Raw genomic sequence first — 16502 nt, forward strand, 5'->3', positions numbered from 1 at the left:
GGGGGGGGGGGGGGGGGGGGGGGGGGGGGGGGGGGGGGGGAAGGAGTAAGATCTCGAAGCCTCGAAAAGAGCGGGCGACATCCGGGCATCTGGGGGCCGTCGAGCAGAGGCGTGCCTTGGAGCGCGGCTTGTTAGGGGCCGCGGCCATGCTGAAGTGCGGGATGAGCGCCAGTCAGGTGAAAGGTGGAGCGACTTTCTTGCCTTCCTATGTAGAAAAGGGAAAGAAAAAAAAAAAAAGGGCGATTGAGAGCGAGCGAGCGAGAGAGACCTTATAAGGTTCATGGGGGCGATTTCCCCCTTGTCCGTTATGTGTAGGGGTTGGCAACACAAGGCCCGGCCGTGAACCACCGCCACCCACCCAGGCTCCTAGTAGCTTCCGAGGGGAGGAAGAGGGCCTATCGGCTTTGATTAATGCGTAGTATTTATTGTCTTCAGTGTCCGTGAAATGAACCTGCACCATTGGAACAGAGATTTGGAATGCGGGCCTCAAACGCAGAATGATAAGGACTGCGTGAGGAGGAGTTGGGGGGAAAGAGGCTTGAACAGTTCAAGTATTTTAGTCCCACGAGGAAAGCATCAGCCTGGTTTTTATTCCGGATTCTACCATTTTTCGATGTAGGACCTGGGACGATTCACTGAATCACTGTGGGGGCTGCGTTTCCTCGTCTGTAAAAACGAGAATAATGACAGCATTTTCGTCATAGGGCTTGTAGGGCTGAAACAGATGAAACGGGCATGTAAAGAGCTCAGTAATAGACGGGACGGCGCAGGAACTGTGCTGTGTTGTCGATGGTGCTTACACATCAGTTACCCCAGAAAGTCTCTGTTTAAGAGAAGAACGGTTTCCCCCAGATTGTAACGTGGAAGTGACCATAGAAGGGCGTCTTGTGTCGTGGTTAGCTTCCTCCGGGTTGAGGCCATCCGTGGCACAGTAGTAATGAACAGGAAAGGGAAGCACAAGCTCCCGGCTGTTACAGGTTCTCAGTGTTCTAGAACTTCTCTAGCAGTGTATATAGCGCAGTTCTCAATAAACAAATATTTGTATGATTTGCTTTTCCTCCTGGACAGGGCTCAAAGCTCTGGGAGGGCAGGATCCATTCCTGTCCTGTTCATTGCTCTGCCCGCATGGTGGTGGGTTGTACTTGGAACATAGTAGGAGATCGGCATCAGGCAGCTCCAGGAAAAAGTGTTGAATAGGAAGTGGTAAAAAGGGAGAAATGCCTCTAACCTCCCCCCTACCCCGGCCCCCTTCATTCTATCTCAATTTCAGGCTGGCATCCCCAATTCACACGCTTCTGATTCTTAAGCATTATGATTTGATTTTATGTTCTGGAATCTTTTCTTTTTTTCTACTGTTCTGTAGATTGATGTGGCCATCCATTTTATCTGTCTGTTTGGGAGACAGAAAGAGAGGCAGAGTTCATGCTGAGCATAGAGCCCAACAGTATCCTCTATCTGCCACATTTTGTACTTATTCATAATTGTTAAGAATATTAATACTGTTATATCAGATTAGACAGATATGTCACCCAGCCTAGCCTCTCTTCCTTACACGGCATCCGAGTGTGTTTGGTGGGAAGATTTGGCATCTTGCACGTTAACCTCAAATATCAGAGATGCCTCTTGAATGCCTCTAATTTCTCTGTGTTGACCTTGTCACCCGTGAAGTTATTAAATTCCTTCAAATCCGTCCATGCTCTGTTTTCACACTTCTTTTTTGGGAGGGGATAGGAGGCAGGTAATATATGTATTTAAACCAAGTCTAAAAATATGTTAGTATGGAAATTGGCTTGCCACAGTAGCTCCATGCAGATATACAGAAAGGAAGAGTGTGCAATTTATCATTTTGCACACACTGTAAATTTATTGAGCTCTTACTATATGTCTTACATTTTGTCAAGAGTATTATGTATTTAAAACAATTTTTAGCATTGGTCTATAAAACACTGTTCTTTGTGCATTAAAACTTGAGTCCTATGAATGCTGAAGTAGTCCTATGATTTGTATTTATTGTTTGAGGAAAGAATATAAGCAGTACCTTTCTTTTTCTCCGTAGTATTTGGAAAAGCAATCCAAGCTCTATCACGAATCAGTGACGAGCTGTGGCTAGACCCATCTGAAAAAGGTGTAAGTAAGATATACCATCTATTAAGGCAAAAGAAGATGTTTAAAGTCCAGACTGAATGTTAATTTGGAAACCCAGAAATTGTAATTATTCCTTTCACTGTTCATCTTTATTTGACATATCTGAATACACTGAAAGCATATTATAAAACTCATGCAGAGAAACACATGAGATTTAAATCAGATCTTGCAAACTGATCGTCAAGAGGCTAGATATGTTTTGTGGGATTGCACTCATTTTTTAAATTTTTTATTTTTTTTAAAGATTATATTTATTTATTTGGCAGACTGAGATCACAAGTATGCAGAGAGGCAGGCAGAGAGAGGAGGAAGCAGGCTCCCTGCTGGGCTCTGGGATCATGACCTGAACCATAGGCAGAGGCTTAACCCACTGAGCCACCCAGGAGGCCCGTGCACTCAATTTTTTTTTTTTTAAGATTATATTTATTTAACAGAGAGAAAGAGAGAGAGAGAGAGACAGTGAGAGAGGGAACAAAGCAAGGGGAGTGGGAGAGGGAGAAGCAGGCTTCCCGTTGAGCAGGGAGCCCGATGAGAGACTTGATCCCAGAACCCTGGGATCATGACCAGAGCCGAAGGCAGACGCTTAAGGACTGAGCCACCCAGGCGCCCCAAATGAAAAAATTTCCTAAGCTTAGAAATGGGGAAGGTCCATGTAAAGATCTGAGTTTCTTTCTTCTCTTAAAAACTTAGATCTGACAGTTTGAGGCCAGCATTCCCAGGTGGCAGTTGTCGGCTGGCACTGACTGCTGGTTTCTCACTTTAGATAAGGCAAGAGATTGTCATTTTGCGGCCATCTTCTTACCCCCTTTTAAATTGCCTTTTGCCAACTTATATTGCATTAAAGTTAAAGGCATTTACAACTTTACAATTTCTTTTTTTTTTTTTTTTTTAAAGATTTTATTTATTCATCAGAGAGAGAGAGAGGGAGAGAGAGTGAGCACAGGCAGACAGAATGGCAGGCAGAGGCAGAGGGAGAAGCAGGCTCCCTGCTGAGCAAGGAGCCCGATGTGGGACTCGATCCCAGGACGCTGGGATCATGACCTGAGCCGAAGGCAGCTGCTTAACCAACTGAGCCACCCAGGCGTCCCCAACTTTACAATTTCAACATGTAAGATTTTAGAGGTAATACTTACATGTTTTCAATATAGATGTGTATCCATGTATGGAGATGTATGCGAATTCAATATACAATGATGACACAACCCATTTAAAATTTATAATAATTCATATGTATAAGGTAGTCCATGTAATGCAGTTACCATCCCACAAGCCTTATTTGAACACATTTAATTGCAGTCTTAAACAATATAGAATTTTTTAAATTAATCATTTAAAAAAAGTTTTTTCCTTAATACCTCTTATTTTTCAGCTTGCTCTAAGATCTGTGAATTCTTGTCGGTCAGCATACGGATGTGTCCTCTTTTCTCCTCTGTTTTTTCAACATTATCAATGGTCAACCTCAGTGAAAGTAAATGAGAATGATTCGAAAACATCAAATTTAAATTGCAAATTGGGAATGAAGGTAAATATAAGAGTCCCTGGTTTTCTCTGGTATTATAGAAATTTTTATTACACAGGACATAACATCTATTCTGCATTTAAACATGGTTTAAAAGGCATGCAGGACTCCCCAATGTTTATAGCAGCTATGTCCACAATAGCCCAACTATGGAAAGAGCCCAGACGTCCATTGACAGATGAATTGGTAAAGAAGATGTGGTATATATGTACAATGGAATATTGGAATATTACTCAGCCATCAAAAAATTAAATTAAGCCACCTTGGTGGCTCAGTGGGTTAAGGCTCTGCCTTTGGCTCAGGTATGATCTCAGGGTCCTGGGATCGAGCCCCGCATCTGGCTCTCTGCTCAGCGGGGAGCCTGCTTTCTCCTGTCTCTCTGCCTACTCGTGATCTTTCTCTCTGTCAAAGAAATAAATGAAATCTTTTTTAAAAAATGAAATCTTGGGGCGCCTGGGTGGCTCTGTGGGTTAAGCTGCTGCCTTCGGCTCAGGTCATGATCTCAGGGTCCTGGAATCGAGCCCCGCGTCGGGCTCTCTGCTCAGAAGGGAGCCTGCTTCCCTCTCTCTCTCTCTCTCTGCCTGCCTCTCTGCCTACTTGTGATCTCTGTCTGTCAAATAAATAAATAAAATCTTTAAAAAAAAAATGAAATCTTACCATTTGCAATGACAAGGATGGGATCAGAGGGTATTATGCTAAGTGAAATAAGTCAACCACAGAAAGACAATTATATGATTTCGCTCATATGTAGAATTTAAGAAATGAAACAGGATCAAAGGGGAAAGAATGAAAAAATAAAATAAGATGAAATCAGGGAGACAAACCATGGGGTGCCTGGGTGGCTCAGTGGGTTAAAACCTCTGCCTTCAGCTCAGGTCATGATCTCAGGGTCCTGGGATCGAGCCCCGCATCAGATTCTCTGCTCAATAGAGAGACTGCTTCCCCCTCTCTCTCTGCCTGCCTCTCTGCCTACTTGTGATCTCTGTCTGTCAAATAAATAAATAAAATCTTTAAAAAAAAAAAAGAAATCAGGGAGACACCATAAAGGACTCTCTCTCTCTCTCCTTTTAAAGATTTTATTTATTTAAGAGAGAGAGAGAGCACGAGCATGAGCAGGGTGAGGGTCAGAGGGAGAAGCAGACTCCTTGCTGAGCAGGGAGCCCAATGCAGGGCTCCACCCCAGGACCCTAGGATCATGACCTGAGGCAAAGGCAGATGCTTAACTGATGGAGCCGTCCAGGTGCCCCAGGAGACTCTTAACTATAGGAAACAAACTGAGGGTTGCTGGAGGGAAGGTGGCTGGGGGTTTGTGGTAACTGGGCGATGGGCATTAAGGAGGCACATGATATAACGAGCACTGGGTGTTACATGTAACTAACTGATGACTCATCAAACTCTACCTGTGAAATTCATATTATACTATGTTAATTAATTGAATTTATTTTTAAAAATTTTTTGAAAGATTCTATTTATTTATATGACAGACAAAGAGAGATCACAAGTAGGCAGAGAGGCAGGCAGAGAGAGAGGAGGAAGCAGGCTCCTGCTGAGCAGAGAGCCGGATGCGGGACGCCATCCCAGGACCCTGAGACCATGACCTGAGCTGAAGGCAGATGCTTGACCATCTGAGCCACCCAGCCACCCCTAATTAATTGAATTTAATTAAAAAAAAAAAGAGAGAGAGAGAAACAGTGTTAAAAGAAGGGGAAAATACCTTCTGAACCCAGAAAAGAAATTAATATTGGCTATTCTCTTTTTCTTTCTTTCTTTCTTTTTTTTTTTTTTTTGAAAGATTTTATTTATCTGGCAGGCAGAGAGAGAGGAGGAAGCAGGCTCCATGCTGAGCAGAGAGCCGAATGCGGGGCTCGATCCCAGGACCTTGGGATCATGACCTGAGCCGAAAGCAGAGGCTTTAACCCACTGAGCCACCCAGGCACCCCATTGGCTATTTTATTTTTAAGGTTGACATTACATAGTCACATAGTTCAAAACAGAAATAAAAATTTAAAAATATTTTTTAAAAAAAGCATGTAGGCCAAACTCTTCTTTGTACATACTCTTCTTTTGTTAGTTAAACTAACCAAAACCGTATTAAGTATGTGCTGTTCTATGTTGTATTTGTGTTACAGTCAATTCTGCCCATCTTTAGATGTCTGAATTCCCTCGAAAGAAATGTAGAGAATTGCAGAATTTTCACCAGATCCGATCAGTGCAAAGTCGTCATTCAGTTCTTTTGCAGACATGGTAGGTGTTATTAAAGCTAGTTTAAAGCACTGTGTGGGTTTTTTTTTTTTTTTTTAGTATTTTTTATGTTTGGAGTATTCAAAGTGCAAATTAAGACTTTTCACTGCATTCCTGCTTAGAATCTGGTTTTGTGGTAGAGCCGTTTAAGTACTTGAAAAGTATTATCTTACATCTCCGTAGAAGTTTTACAAAGTAATTGGTAATAATTTTTTCCTTTTCTGACTTGTCAGCGGCACAAGCTTTGCCTGCATACAAACCACTTTTTTTTTTAATGTCCACTTTAATTCAAATAATAGGTGTTTCTAAAATTAACTGGCTACTTGACGATATTCTGTGAGAGTGCCTTGGTAACAGTGTTCTTTAGTAAGAACAGAAAGGAATAATGGCAGCCTGTATCGGAAGTCAGATAGTCAGATAACCCTGGATCTGGCAGGCAGATAGTCCCGTATCTGGGACCGAAAGAAGTGTGTTAACACCCCCAGGGTCACAGAACTAGTAAGTCCCCGAGCCTGGCTTTGAGTCGAGCCCCACTAATAGGAGAAAGAACCTTTATACATTCTCTCTGTCACACCAAACTGTAAATCACATTTCCTGCCTTATAGCCTTGCCGGGTAGATATTCAAATGTTTTACTCACAAGACATTTACATGCTTGAGTATCTCTAGCATGATGGTTAAGAGCATGAATTCTGGAGGGCACAAGGTCTGGGGCAGGATCCTGTCCTGTCCTTTCCTTGCTGCTACTTTGGGCAGATTATTTAACTTCTGAGTGTCTCATTTGCCCCAGATGTAAAATGGGGATCATGTTCATCCCAGCATTCTTGGGTTTTTGTAAGGATTCAGTGAGTTATAGGAAGTTAGAGTTCTACAGTGTTAAAAAAAAATGCCTGGCACATTTTCTAAGTGTTAGCTCTAGTTACAACTTTTATAACTGCTGCTATTTTATTTGAAGTTAGCAGGTAGAATTGAATGCTTTAAAAAAGCCCATTCCTGGAGCGCCTTGCTGGCTCAGTCGTTAAACATCTGCCTTTGGCTCAGGTCATGGTCCCATGACCTGGGATGGAGCCCTGCATTGGGCTCTCTGCTCGGTGAGAAGTTTGCTTCTCTCTCTCCCATTCACCCTGCTTGTGTTCCCTCTCTGTCAAATAAATAAAATCTTAAAAAAAAAAAAAAAAGCTCATGCTTGTGATATTATAAGTCCAAATCTTTTTTTTTTTTTAAGATTTTATTTATTTATTTGACAGAGAGAGAGAGATCATAAGTAGGCAGAGGCAGGCAGAGATGGGGGGGGGAGCAGGCTCCCTGCTGAGCAGAGAGCCCAACGCGGAGCTCGATCCCAGGACCCCGGGATCATGACCCGAGCTGAAGGCAGAGGCTTCAACCCACTGAGCCACCCAGGCGCCCCCCCAAATCTTTTTTTGTAGTGGAACCGTCTTCTGGAAGGTTGTGATAGTGTTACAATGATCTTATATCTGTTACTTTGCCTGACAGTTATCTTAATATTTTAAGTTCATATTCTATTATATTCTTCAATTTTTTCCCTGCAAAATATCAATGATTTAACATGATTTCCCCCCCTTCTTTGAATTTTAGTTTGCATAATAGCAGAATCACATAAAGAGCATAATTAAAAGCTTAGCAGGCCTTGACATCACAGACTTGGGTGTCCATTCCCCTATATTTCTTTCTTTTTTTTTTTTTTAAAGATTTTTTATTTATTTGACAGAGAGAGATCACAGGTAGGTAGAGAGGCTGGCAGAGAGAGAGAGAGAGGGAAGCAGGCTCCCTGCTAAGCAGAGAGCCTGATGTGGGACTCGATCCCAGGACCCTGAGACCATGACCTGAGCTGAAGGCAGTGGCTTAACCCACTGAGCCACCCAGGCACCCCTCTTTTCTTTTTTTAAGATTTTATTTATTTGGGGTGCCTGGGTGGCTCAGTCTTTAAGCGTCTGCCTTTGGCTCAGGTCATGATCCCAGGTCCTGGGATTGAGCCCCCCATTGGGCTCCCTGTTTGGTAGGAAGCCTGCTTCTCCCTCTACCATTCCCCTGCTTGTGTTCCCTCTCTCGCTGTCTGTCTCTCTCTGTAAAAACAAAAGCAAACAAAAAAACAAACAAAATCCTTAAAAAAAATAAAGATTTAATTTATTTATTTGATAGAGAGAGTACAAACAAGGGAGCAGCAAGGGGAGGGAGAAGCAAGCTCGCGCGGAACAAGGAGCCCAATGTGGGGCTTGATCCCAGGATCCTGGGATCTTGACCTGAGCTGAAGGTAGTTGCTTAACCGACTGAGCTCCCCAGGTGCCCCTCTTCTATATTTCTTATTTGCTTGTGAAAATACATAAGCTTTGTCAAGGCAAATTGAACAAACTTTTTAGGATCTCAGAAAGTAAGAGAGTTTTATTCGAGCCCAAGTTAGGACAACTGCTCAGGAAACACTTTTCACAGGGAAGAGGGTGCTCCAGAGGATGAACAATTTCTAGAGGCTTATGTACATTTTTACATCTTGTAAAAGCTGAAAAAGTTACAGATGAGCATGTAGGCAGGCATCACGAGTTTCATCGTAAAGGAGCGCGGGGAGCAGGAGCATTGATTGAGATGCCGCAGGGACAAGATGGTTTTCCTTTAGGTCACTCACAAAGCAGATGGACTTTGCATATGTGGCGGGCAATACATCAGGCTTTTGGTTCGAACAAAGTTTACATACAGTCATGTGAACTTAGGGAGAAATCTAAGATGGCCTGCCTTGTGTATCGGGCCTTTAGAGAGTTTTTCTCTAATAAGTTCTCCGAACTCACATTTTCTTTTCTGGAAATAGGGATAATCTTACCTGCCCTCACCTTCCGGGGTTGTTGTGAATGGGGAGCAGGATTGTCAGTGCGAAGCAGAGCATGGTGTCTGGCTCGGAGAGAGGACTACGTAGTCTGTGATTGCTGCTGTTACCGTGACCCTCATCACTTATTTCCAGCTAGATTTTAAACAGCCCATTTTTCAGTTTCTGAAGACTCTCTCAAGTGCCTTGATTATGTCTAATGTCTAATACATATTTGTGATTGGTTGGTTTTTAATAGCTTTTGTAGGCAAGCTGAAGGAGTTAGGATGCTTTGAGTTGCAAGTAACAGAAAAAAACCCACACAGAAAACCCAACTCAAACTGACTTTAATAATTAGGAGGAATGTCAGCTCGTGTAATGAAAAGTTCGAAATTAGGTCATAGACATGGTTTGACCCCGGCTGCCGCAGCTGCTACTGCTTTTCCTCCTTCCTCTCTCTCTCTCCCTCCCTCCCTTCTTTCCTCCCTCCCTTCCAAGATTTTATTTATTTACTTGAGAGAGAGAGAGAGATCACAAGCAGGCAGAGAGGCAGGCAGGCAGAGAGAGAGAGAGAGAGAGAAGCAGACTCCCCACTGAGCAGAGAGCCCGACGCAGGGCTCGATCCCATGACTCCGGGGTCATGACCTGTGCTGAAGGCAGAGGCTTAACCGACTGAGTCATCCAGGCGCCTCTTTCCTTTTCTTTTTAAAATTCACTCAATTCTGCTTTCCTCCATGTGATTTACCCTAAGGCCAGCTTCTGTTATAGACTTTCAAAGCTAAGGCTTTCTGCAGCAGCAGCCAGTGGGAGTGAGAGACTTACTTCACGTATCCAGTGAACAAAAGCGCTTGGCTTTGCCCTAACTGCACCAACTTACATTAATCCTAGTGGACAGGGCATTGCCATCTCTAAGTGCAGTGTCTGGTTCAAATTTAATTGCAGAGGGCATAAGATTACCCCAATTTGATTTGCACCAATGAGGGCCTATCAGGGATGCTGGAAGTAGAGTTAATCAATCCCCCCTGAAACTCAGGATTGCTACGACATGGGGAAGGGCCCGTTCAGGAGGGAAGGGGACCAGAGGACGTGGATGCTGGTACGTAACTGGTGTGGTTATAGTTTCCAAAACTGTATGCACACGGCAGATTATGCTTGTCATTTTGTATCTAGAACCTGGTGGGGAAACACGGTTCAAATTTAGTTGAGAAAAATCACCTGGGTAGAGAGAGCTCATAAGCTGCTAGAGATACATGTTTGGGATTTGGGAAGGAATTAAGGACAGTGATGTAAATTTGGCGCTCTTTACTGATAGAAGACAATTGAAAAAACACGAGCTACTAAAAAAGACTAACGTCTCTAAATCTGACCACGAAAAGTTTCCAGAACAGTGATTTCTTGAATTGTTTAGCATCTACGAGTAGGAGACAATGATTGGTATCATCAAGAACCAAGACACACCTGAAATACTTATTTTACTAATAATTCCACCAATTCTCCATACTTTTTTTGCACTGGCCCTAGAGTTGGTGCAGATGAGTTCCTGAGCTCCTGAAGAACACTCGGATATACGCCACATGCTAACGTGTCCCATGTCCCGTGCTGGCTCAAGGGGACAGCATTCCAGCAGAGAGGCGCAGAGGAGAGGAGAACCCTGGGCTACTGGGTGAAAATAAAACTTTGATTTATATGCTTGTGTTAATGAAGTGATGTCAAGAAGGCTGGCCTCCCACTTCAGGGTTTCAAGTTTTTGTCCAAGGGCCTTCTACAGATGCGCTAATGACTTTAAACTCGCTTAACAGTGAACTTCTAGGGATCGGGTCCTATTTGAATAACTTACAAGATTTTTGAAGGATCACTCACCTCCACAATTCTAAACCCTACAAATGTCACATCTCCAGGATAGTGGTCGTTTCTTAGCCATACCCCTTCAGGTTTGCAAGAGTTCTCTGGACCCATTGAGGGAAGTTCCAAATTGAGCTCATGAAGTGGCAAGTAGAATTCTCTCCTAGCATCGGGAGGCCCATGGCCAGGAGCAGATGGCGTGAGACATTACCACTCGGAATGATCCGTGACCTGGCTGCTGGGCCCCAAACTGTTGTTACCGGTCTGGGAGATGATAAGGAGCTTATGCCAGAATTTAAGCCAAACGTATGACTAAGCATTTGCTTTAGTTCAGCTGTTGTTGTTTTTATCCTTTTTTATTCTTCTTTTTTTCTTTTTGAGAGGGAGGGAGGGAGAAAGAGACAATGAACAAGTGGCTGGGAGGGGCAGAGAGAGAGAGAGAGAGAGAGAGAGAGGCAGACTCTGTTGAACAGGGACTCCGAAGTGGAGCTCGATCCCAGGACCCTGAGATCACAACCCGAGCCAAAGGCAGATGCTTAACCAACTGAGCCACCCAGGCGCCCCCTTTTTTTCTTCTTTTTAAAGTGGGATCCCCTCCCAGCATGGAGCCCAGTGTGGGGCTTGAACTCACAACTTTGACATCAAGATCTGAGCTGAGATCAATTTGGATGCGTAACAGACTGAGCCACCAAGCACCCAGTTGTTGTTTTTCACAGTAAGATTTTCTCAATGAAAATCATTTCTCATTCTAACGCAGAACTCCTCATCTCGTTACAATCCAGTACTTTGCGCAGCGCAAGATAAAGTTCATAAATGACCCGAGGAGAAAACAGGGCTTCTAAATGTTTACCCCACTTGCAGCCTATCAAGGAAAGTTATTAAACTAGAAGACTAGAAAAACTGCAGTGAAGAGGTACATGCTTTAAAAAGAGTATAGTGGAGACACCTGGGTGGCTCAGTGGGTTAAAGCCTCTGTCTTCAGCTCAGGTCATGATTCCAGGGTTCTGGAATTGAGCCCCACATCCGGCTCTCTGCTCAGCAGGGAGCCTGCCTCTCTGCCTATTTGTGATCTCCCTCTGCCAAATAAATAAATAAAATATTTTTTAAAAAAGTATAGTGGATGGCTTCTGGGTGGCTCAGTCGGTTAAGTGTCTGACTCTTGATCTGAGCTCAGGGTCTTGATCTCAAGGTCATGAGTTCAAGCCCCATGTGGGCTCTGTGCCCAGCGTGGAACCTATTTTAAAAAAGTAAGATAAAGAGGGTTCAGTGGATGTTCTTTGGACCAGAGATTCAAAGGAGAGAAAGGTGGAGAGGGAAGGCATTGTGGTTAGGGGCACCACAACTGGGGCACCACAACTGGGTGAGTTTCCAGTAGGTGGAAACTCCTGGAGGAGGGAGCAGGACGGAGCAGGGTGAGCAAAGGTATAGGTTGAAAGTGTTTGGCACTTGTCTATAAGGAAAAAGGAGAAGACAGCAAGTGGCAAGAAAAGGAGCATCAGGAATGACAAAGAAATTAGACATTCTCTGCTTGGACATCTTTGACAATGCCAGTATTCACTTCAGTGAAATATTTTGAGGTATGTTCTAGAGGTTTGATCGTGCTGTATATACCAAGGCTGTGTTGGAAGAATACTGGAGAAACTGGTAACAGTGGTTCCCTCTGTGGAGGATACGGGGAGGGGGGCGGGCAGGAGTCAGGGGCGGGGGGTGACTGACTTTCCACTGTCTGCTCTTTGGTACCTTTTGAAATTTAGACCACAAGCATCCAATACCCGTTGCTCCAAAAGTAACTTGAAAATAGTTTTTAAAACAGGGTAAGTTGTGCCAACTTTTGAGCTTTGTGTCTTCCCAAAATGGAAATCACAGTAATTCCTCACAGTGCCATGCTCTTTGTAGTATATCCAAAAATTTATGGAGGAGTGCAAAGGTGTAGTAGGTTGGATATGTCATTCAGTGTTCCAAATTCCTATCCCCACCCTGCAAACCCTCCCCATTTAGCCAGGGGAAAAGCCAGAGATCTTACAATGGTCAGTAAGGTCCTACACGGGTTGGAAGCCCTCTGCCCAGCAAGCTTCTTCTGCAGATATCATATTGCTTGCTCCTCCTCCAAGTCTTTACTCAGATGGCTTCATTTCCATGAGGTCTTCCTTGACCTCCTATTTAAAACTGCTATCTACTCGGGCACCTGGGTGGTTCACTTGGTAGAACGACTACCTTTGGCTCGGGTCATGATCGCGGAGGCCCATGATGGAGTCGCGCATCGGGCTCCCTGCTCGGCAGGGAGCCTCCTTCTCCCTTTGACCCTCTCCCTTCTCATGCTCTCTCTCTCTCATTCTCTCTCTCTCTCTCAAATAAACAGATAAATAAGAAATAAAAAAATTGCTATCTACCATGACTGGCACCCCCTAATGCCCTTTCTGCTTTGCTTTTTTCCTGTGGCCTTTGTTACGACGTGACCTATCAATTATTATACTTATTTATTTTCTTATTGTCCATCTCCCCTCCCTAGAAGGTAAGCTCTGTGAGGATAGAGATTTTTGTCTAATTGGTGCTTTGCTAATCCCTAGCTCCTAAAATTGTCCCCGTGTAGTAGATTACCAAACAAGTGCTCACAAATTATTTGCTGCTCCTCACCCTTCAGAAGCCGGAGTCTGTTCCCCCAGCTGGCATGTTGGCTGGCCGTGGGGTTGCTTTATCAATTAAATAGAAGCGATTTTGTGTGAGTTCCAAGCCTAGGCCTTAAGAGGCCTGGCAGCTTCCCCCGTGAAGGCAGGAAACTTTCCCTCAGCATGAGAACAAGTGCTGCACAGTAGACTTCTGGAGGATTAAGACCATGTGGTGGGAAGCCTCAGCCTTCCCAGCAGTCTCGGCTGTGCCGGTTGTCCTGCGGAGGCCCTAGACATGAAGGTGAAGCCATCCAAGATTTCCAGGCACTGCCAAGTCAGCTGAAACCAGAACTACTCAGCTGAATTGTGAGAAATAACAAATATTTGTTATTTCGAGCCACTTAAGTTTTGGAGTGAGTTGTTTTCCAGCAAAAGCTAACTAATGCAGCTTTGTGCATAGTAGGTGGTGAGTAAATTCTTAACAAAATTAATAAATGTTGCCATTATTAATTTTGTGTCGAAAAAAATAATCCAGGAGTACCTGGGTGGCTCAGCTGCTTAGGCGTCCAACTCTTGATTTCAGCTCAGATCGTGATCTTTGGGGTTGTGGGACTGAGTCTTGGGTTGGGCTCATGTACTGGGCATGGAGCCTGCTTGGGATTCTCTCTCTCTCCCTCTCCTCGTCCTCCTCAAAAGAAAAAAAAAAAATCCAAGTTAGATGAGAAATATTTCTAGTGAGTCCTTTTGATTCCTACCACAACATTAATATGCTGTAGAAAGTTAAGTCCATTTGGATTTTATTACATGGGCTATATATTCAAACTTAGACTCACATTCTACCGACCCTTGTTAAAATGGCCTTGTAAAAGTCAGCCTCGCCGAGCTACAGGTTCCTCTTCTGAGACTAAGTGCCTACCCCATAGGGATATTGTGATGACCATAGGTAATGTGTGTAGAATGCGTACTACAGTTGCTGGCACGTAGAGCCATAGCTGCTATGACTATGCACTCTTCCCCTCATCCTCCCCTCAGAGGAAAAGAATTCACAGACCAGATGTTCCTTCATCATTACCAGAAATCCAGATATAGCAGACCTGGATGAAAGGTAGTGAAAGAGAATGATAGCTACATGAACTGTAGTGGGCAATCACTATTTGACATACAGTTTGAGAAATAACCGTATTTCAGGGGCGCCTGGGTGGCTCAGTGGGTTAAGCTGCTGCCTTGGGCTCAGGTCATGATCTCAGGGTCCTGGAATCGAGTCACACCTCGGGCTCTCTGCTCAGCAGGGAGCCTGCTTCCCTCTCTCTCTGCCTGCCTCTCTGTCTACTGTGATCTCTCTCTGTCAAATAAATACATAAAATCTTAAAGAAAAGAAAAGAAAAGAAAAAAAAGAAAAGAAATAACCGTATTTCAGAAGAACTTGGGAGCTCTACTGCCCGATTTGTCCGGGGATATGGCATGTTGCATAGTGTCCACTAGGGGGCGATAAACACATTTCATAAAATAGTACTCCTTCAAGCTACAGGCACCTGCCAGACAGGAAATGTTTCTTTAATTTTATTATTTTAACGTGGCTATGAAACTTATACTTTTTAAATAGTTTACATCACACTTAAAATGATTAACGGATTGCTTTATTCTTTTTAAGGTATTAGAAGAACTCATAATGTGTGTTTTCAGGAAAGTCAGCCCTTGCAAGTTATTTTTGAAAAGAGTATGTGTTCTAATACACTAGTTATTCAACCAAGGTAATGAATTTTCTCGTGTTTTCTTCTTTTTATGAGTATAATGTGGGAGCAGAGTAAATAATTAATGCCTTTAATTAAAATTTGAAGTCAGTTACATTTTTAAAAAAAGCTAACATTAAATTAAAAAAAAGCTAACATTTGACTTGGAAAAATCTCCTTACAAGGTCAAGAGGAAACCCTGAGAAAGATAATAGTAGATAATGTAATTTATTAGTGGTAGCAATATGATTTAGTGGCAAGAAAGTTCTAAAAATATTCCATTAGTGGCTTTCTACATTGATACCAAGAGAAAAATATATTACCTAATAATACTTTGCATTTATATATTGCCTTCTGTCTGAGTCATGAAACACACAACGCAAGGAAACATTAACATTTTTAATGTAAACTGATTTACCCCAAGTGTTTGCATTTTTTCTTTAGAGAATGAGTTAGGTACATTTGTCAGTAAAAGTGCACCCAATTATTCAGTTAAGCTGTAGCATTAAACATTAATTACTTTGTGAACCAAAGATATTTTATCCTTATTGTGTTTTAAGTTACATAAGCCATACATGCTCCTTGTAATACATCTAGAATTTATAGAGGGTTGTAAAGATAAAAAATGAAAACTTTTTCTCCTCTACCTGTCTTCTCTCTCCCACTTGGCAGAGGTACCATCAATCAGCAATTTGGTGTATATCCTTGTGCATCTTCTTCCATATGTAGCCAATTTCCCTGTAACTCACCCTCTCCCTATAGCTATGGGTAGCTTTCTTTCTCTCTTCCTTCTTCTCTCCTCTCACATTTATATTATTTATGAGACACATACATGTCATTTTTTTCACAGAAAATGTCCTATTATTATTATTTGGCAACTTGCTTTTTTAAGTTTCTGTGTCAGTTCACTTAAATCAATCTTATTGTTTGGAATGATTGTATAATTTTTTCATTGTATGAACCATAATTTAGTTACCCATTATCCTATTAGTGAAAAAGTAGGTTGCTTCCAGCTTTTTGCCACACACAAAAAGTGTATTAGTTGCCTATTTCTGTGGAACAAATTTCCCCCAAACTCAGAGCTTTAAGAAACCAGACATTGATTACTTCATGGTTATATGTATGGCTTAACTGGGTATCTGGTTCAAGGTGTTTCATGAAGTTGAAGTCAAGCTATTAGCTAGGGCTGTGGTCTCATCTGAAGGCTGGACTTGGTTGGGGATTCGCTCCCACACGCACTGACATGGCTGTGGAGAGGTCTCAGAAGATTAACTTCCAAGCTGACTAGTCAGGTTGGTGGTAGGCCTCAGTTCCTCACCACACAGGCCTCTCTGTGCACTCTCTGATTATCATCACAAAATGGCCACTGGATCAGAAAGACAGAGAGTTGATTGAGATGACCGATTGAGAGAGAGAATTCACAAACGGAAGCCAAAGTTTTAAAAAATTTTTTTTAAAGATTTTATTTATTTATTTATTTATTTTTATTTTTATTTTTTTAAGATTTTATTTATTTATTTGACAGAGAGAAATCACAAGTAGATGGAGAGGCAGGCAGAGAGAGAGAGAGGGAAGCAGGCTCTCTGCTGAGCAGAGAGCCCGATGCGT

The 16502-nt window shown here is 42.8% G+C and overlaps 1 protein-coding gene and 1 long non-coding RNA gene across 2 annotated transcripts in view; one reads left to right on the top strand and one right to left on the bottom strand.

Moving 5' to 3' along the window:
• The first annotated feature begins 44 nt into the window (after positions 1-44).
• The window catches only part of RAD9B (RAD9 checkpoint clamp component B), a 36129-nt gene continuing 19671 nt past the window's right edge, over positions 45-16502 (top strand). The window contains exons 1-5 of the mRNA XM_059409938.1: positions 45-183; positions 2057-2127; positions 3515-3667; positions 5794-5908; positions 14816-14915. Coding sequence (XP_059265921.1) covers positions 147-183; positions 2057-2127; positions 3515-3667; positions 5794-5908; positions 14816-14915 — 476 coding nt within the window. The 5' untranslated portion in view covers positions 45-146. The remainder of the gene's footprint in view (positions 184-2056; positions 2128-3514; positions 3668-5793; positions 5909-14815; positions 14916-16502) is intronic.
• The window catches only part of LOC132023146 (uncharacterized), a 26855-nt gene continuing 10480 nt past the window's right edge, over positions 128-16502 (bottom strand). Inside the window, exons 2-3 of the long non-coding RNA XR_009405872.1 lie at positions 13706-13852; positions 128-205 (exon numbers count right to left, since the gene is read on the bottom strand). This is a non-coding gene — a long non-coding RNA (uncharacterized LOC132023146). The remainder of the gene's footprint in view (positions 206-13705; positions 13853-16502) is intronic.

Source organism: Mustela nigripes, chromosome 8 (genome assembly GCF_022355385.1).
Source record: "Mustela nigripes isolate SB6536 chromosome 8, MUSNIG.SB6536, whole genome shotgun sequence".
Lineage (NCBI taxonomy): Eukaryota > Metazoa > Chordata > Mammalia > Carnivora > Mustelidae > Mustela > Mustela nigripes.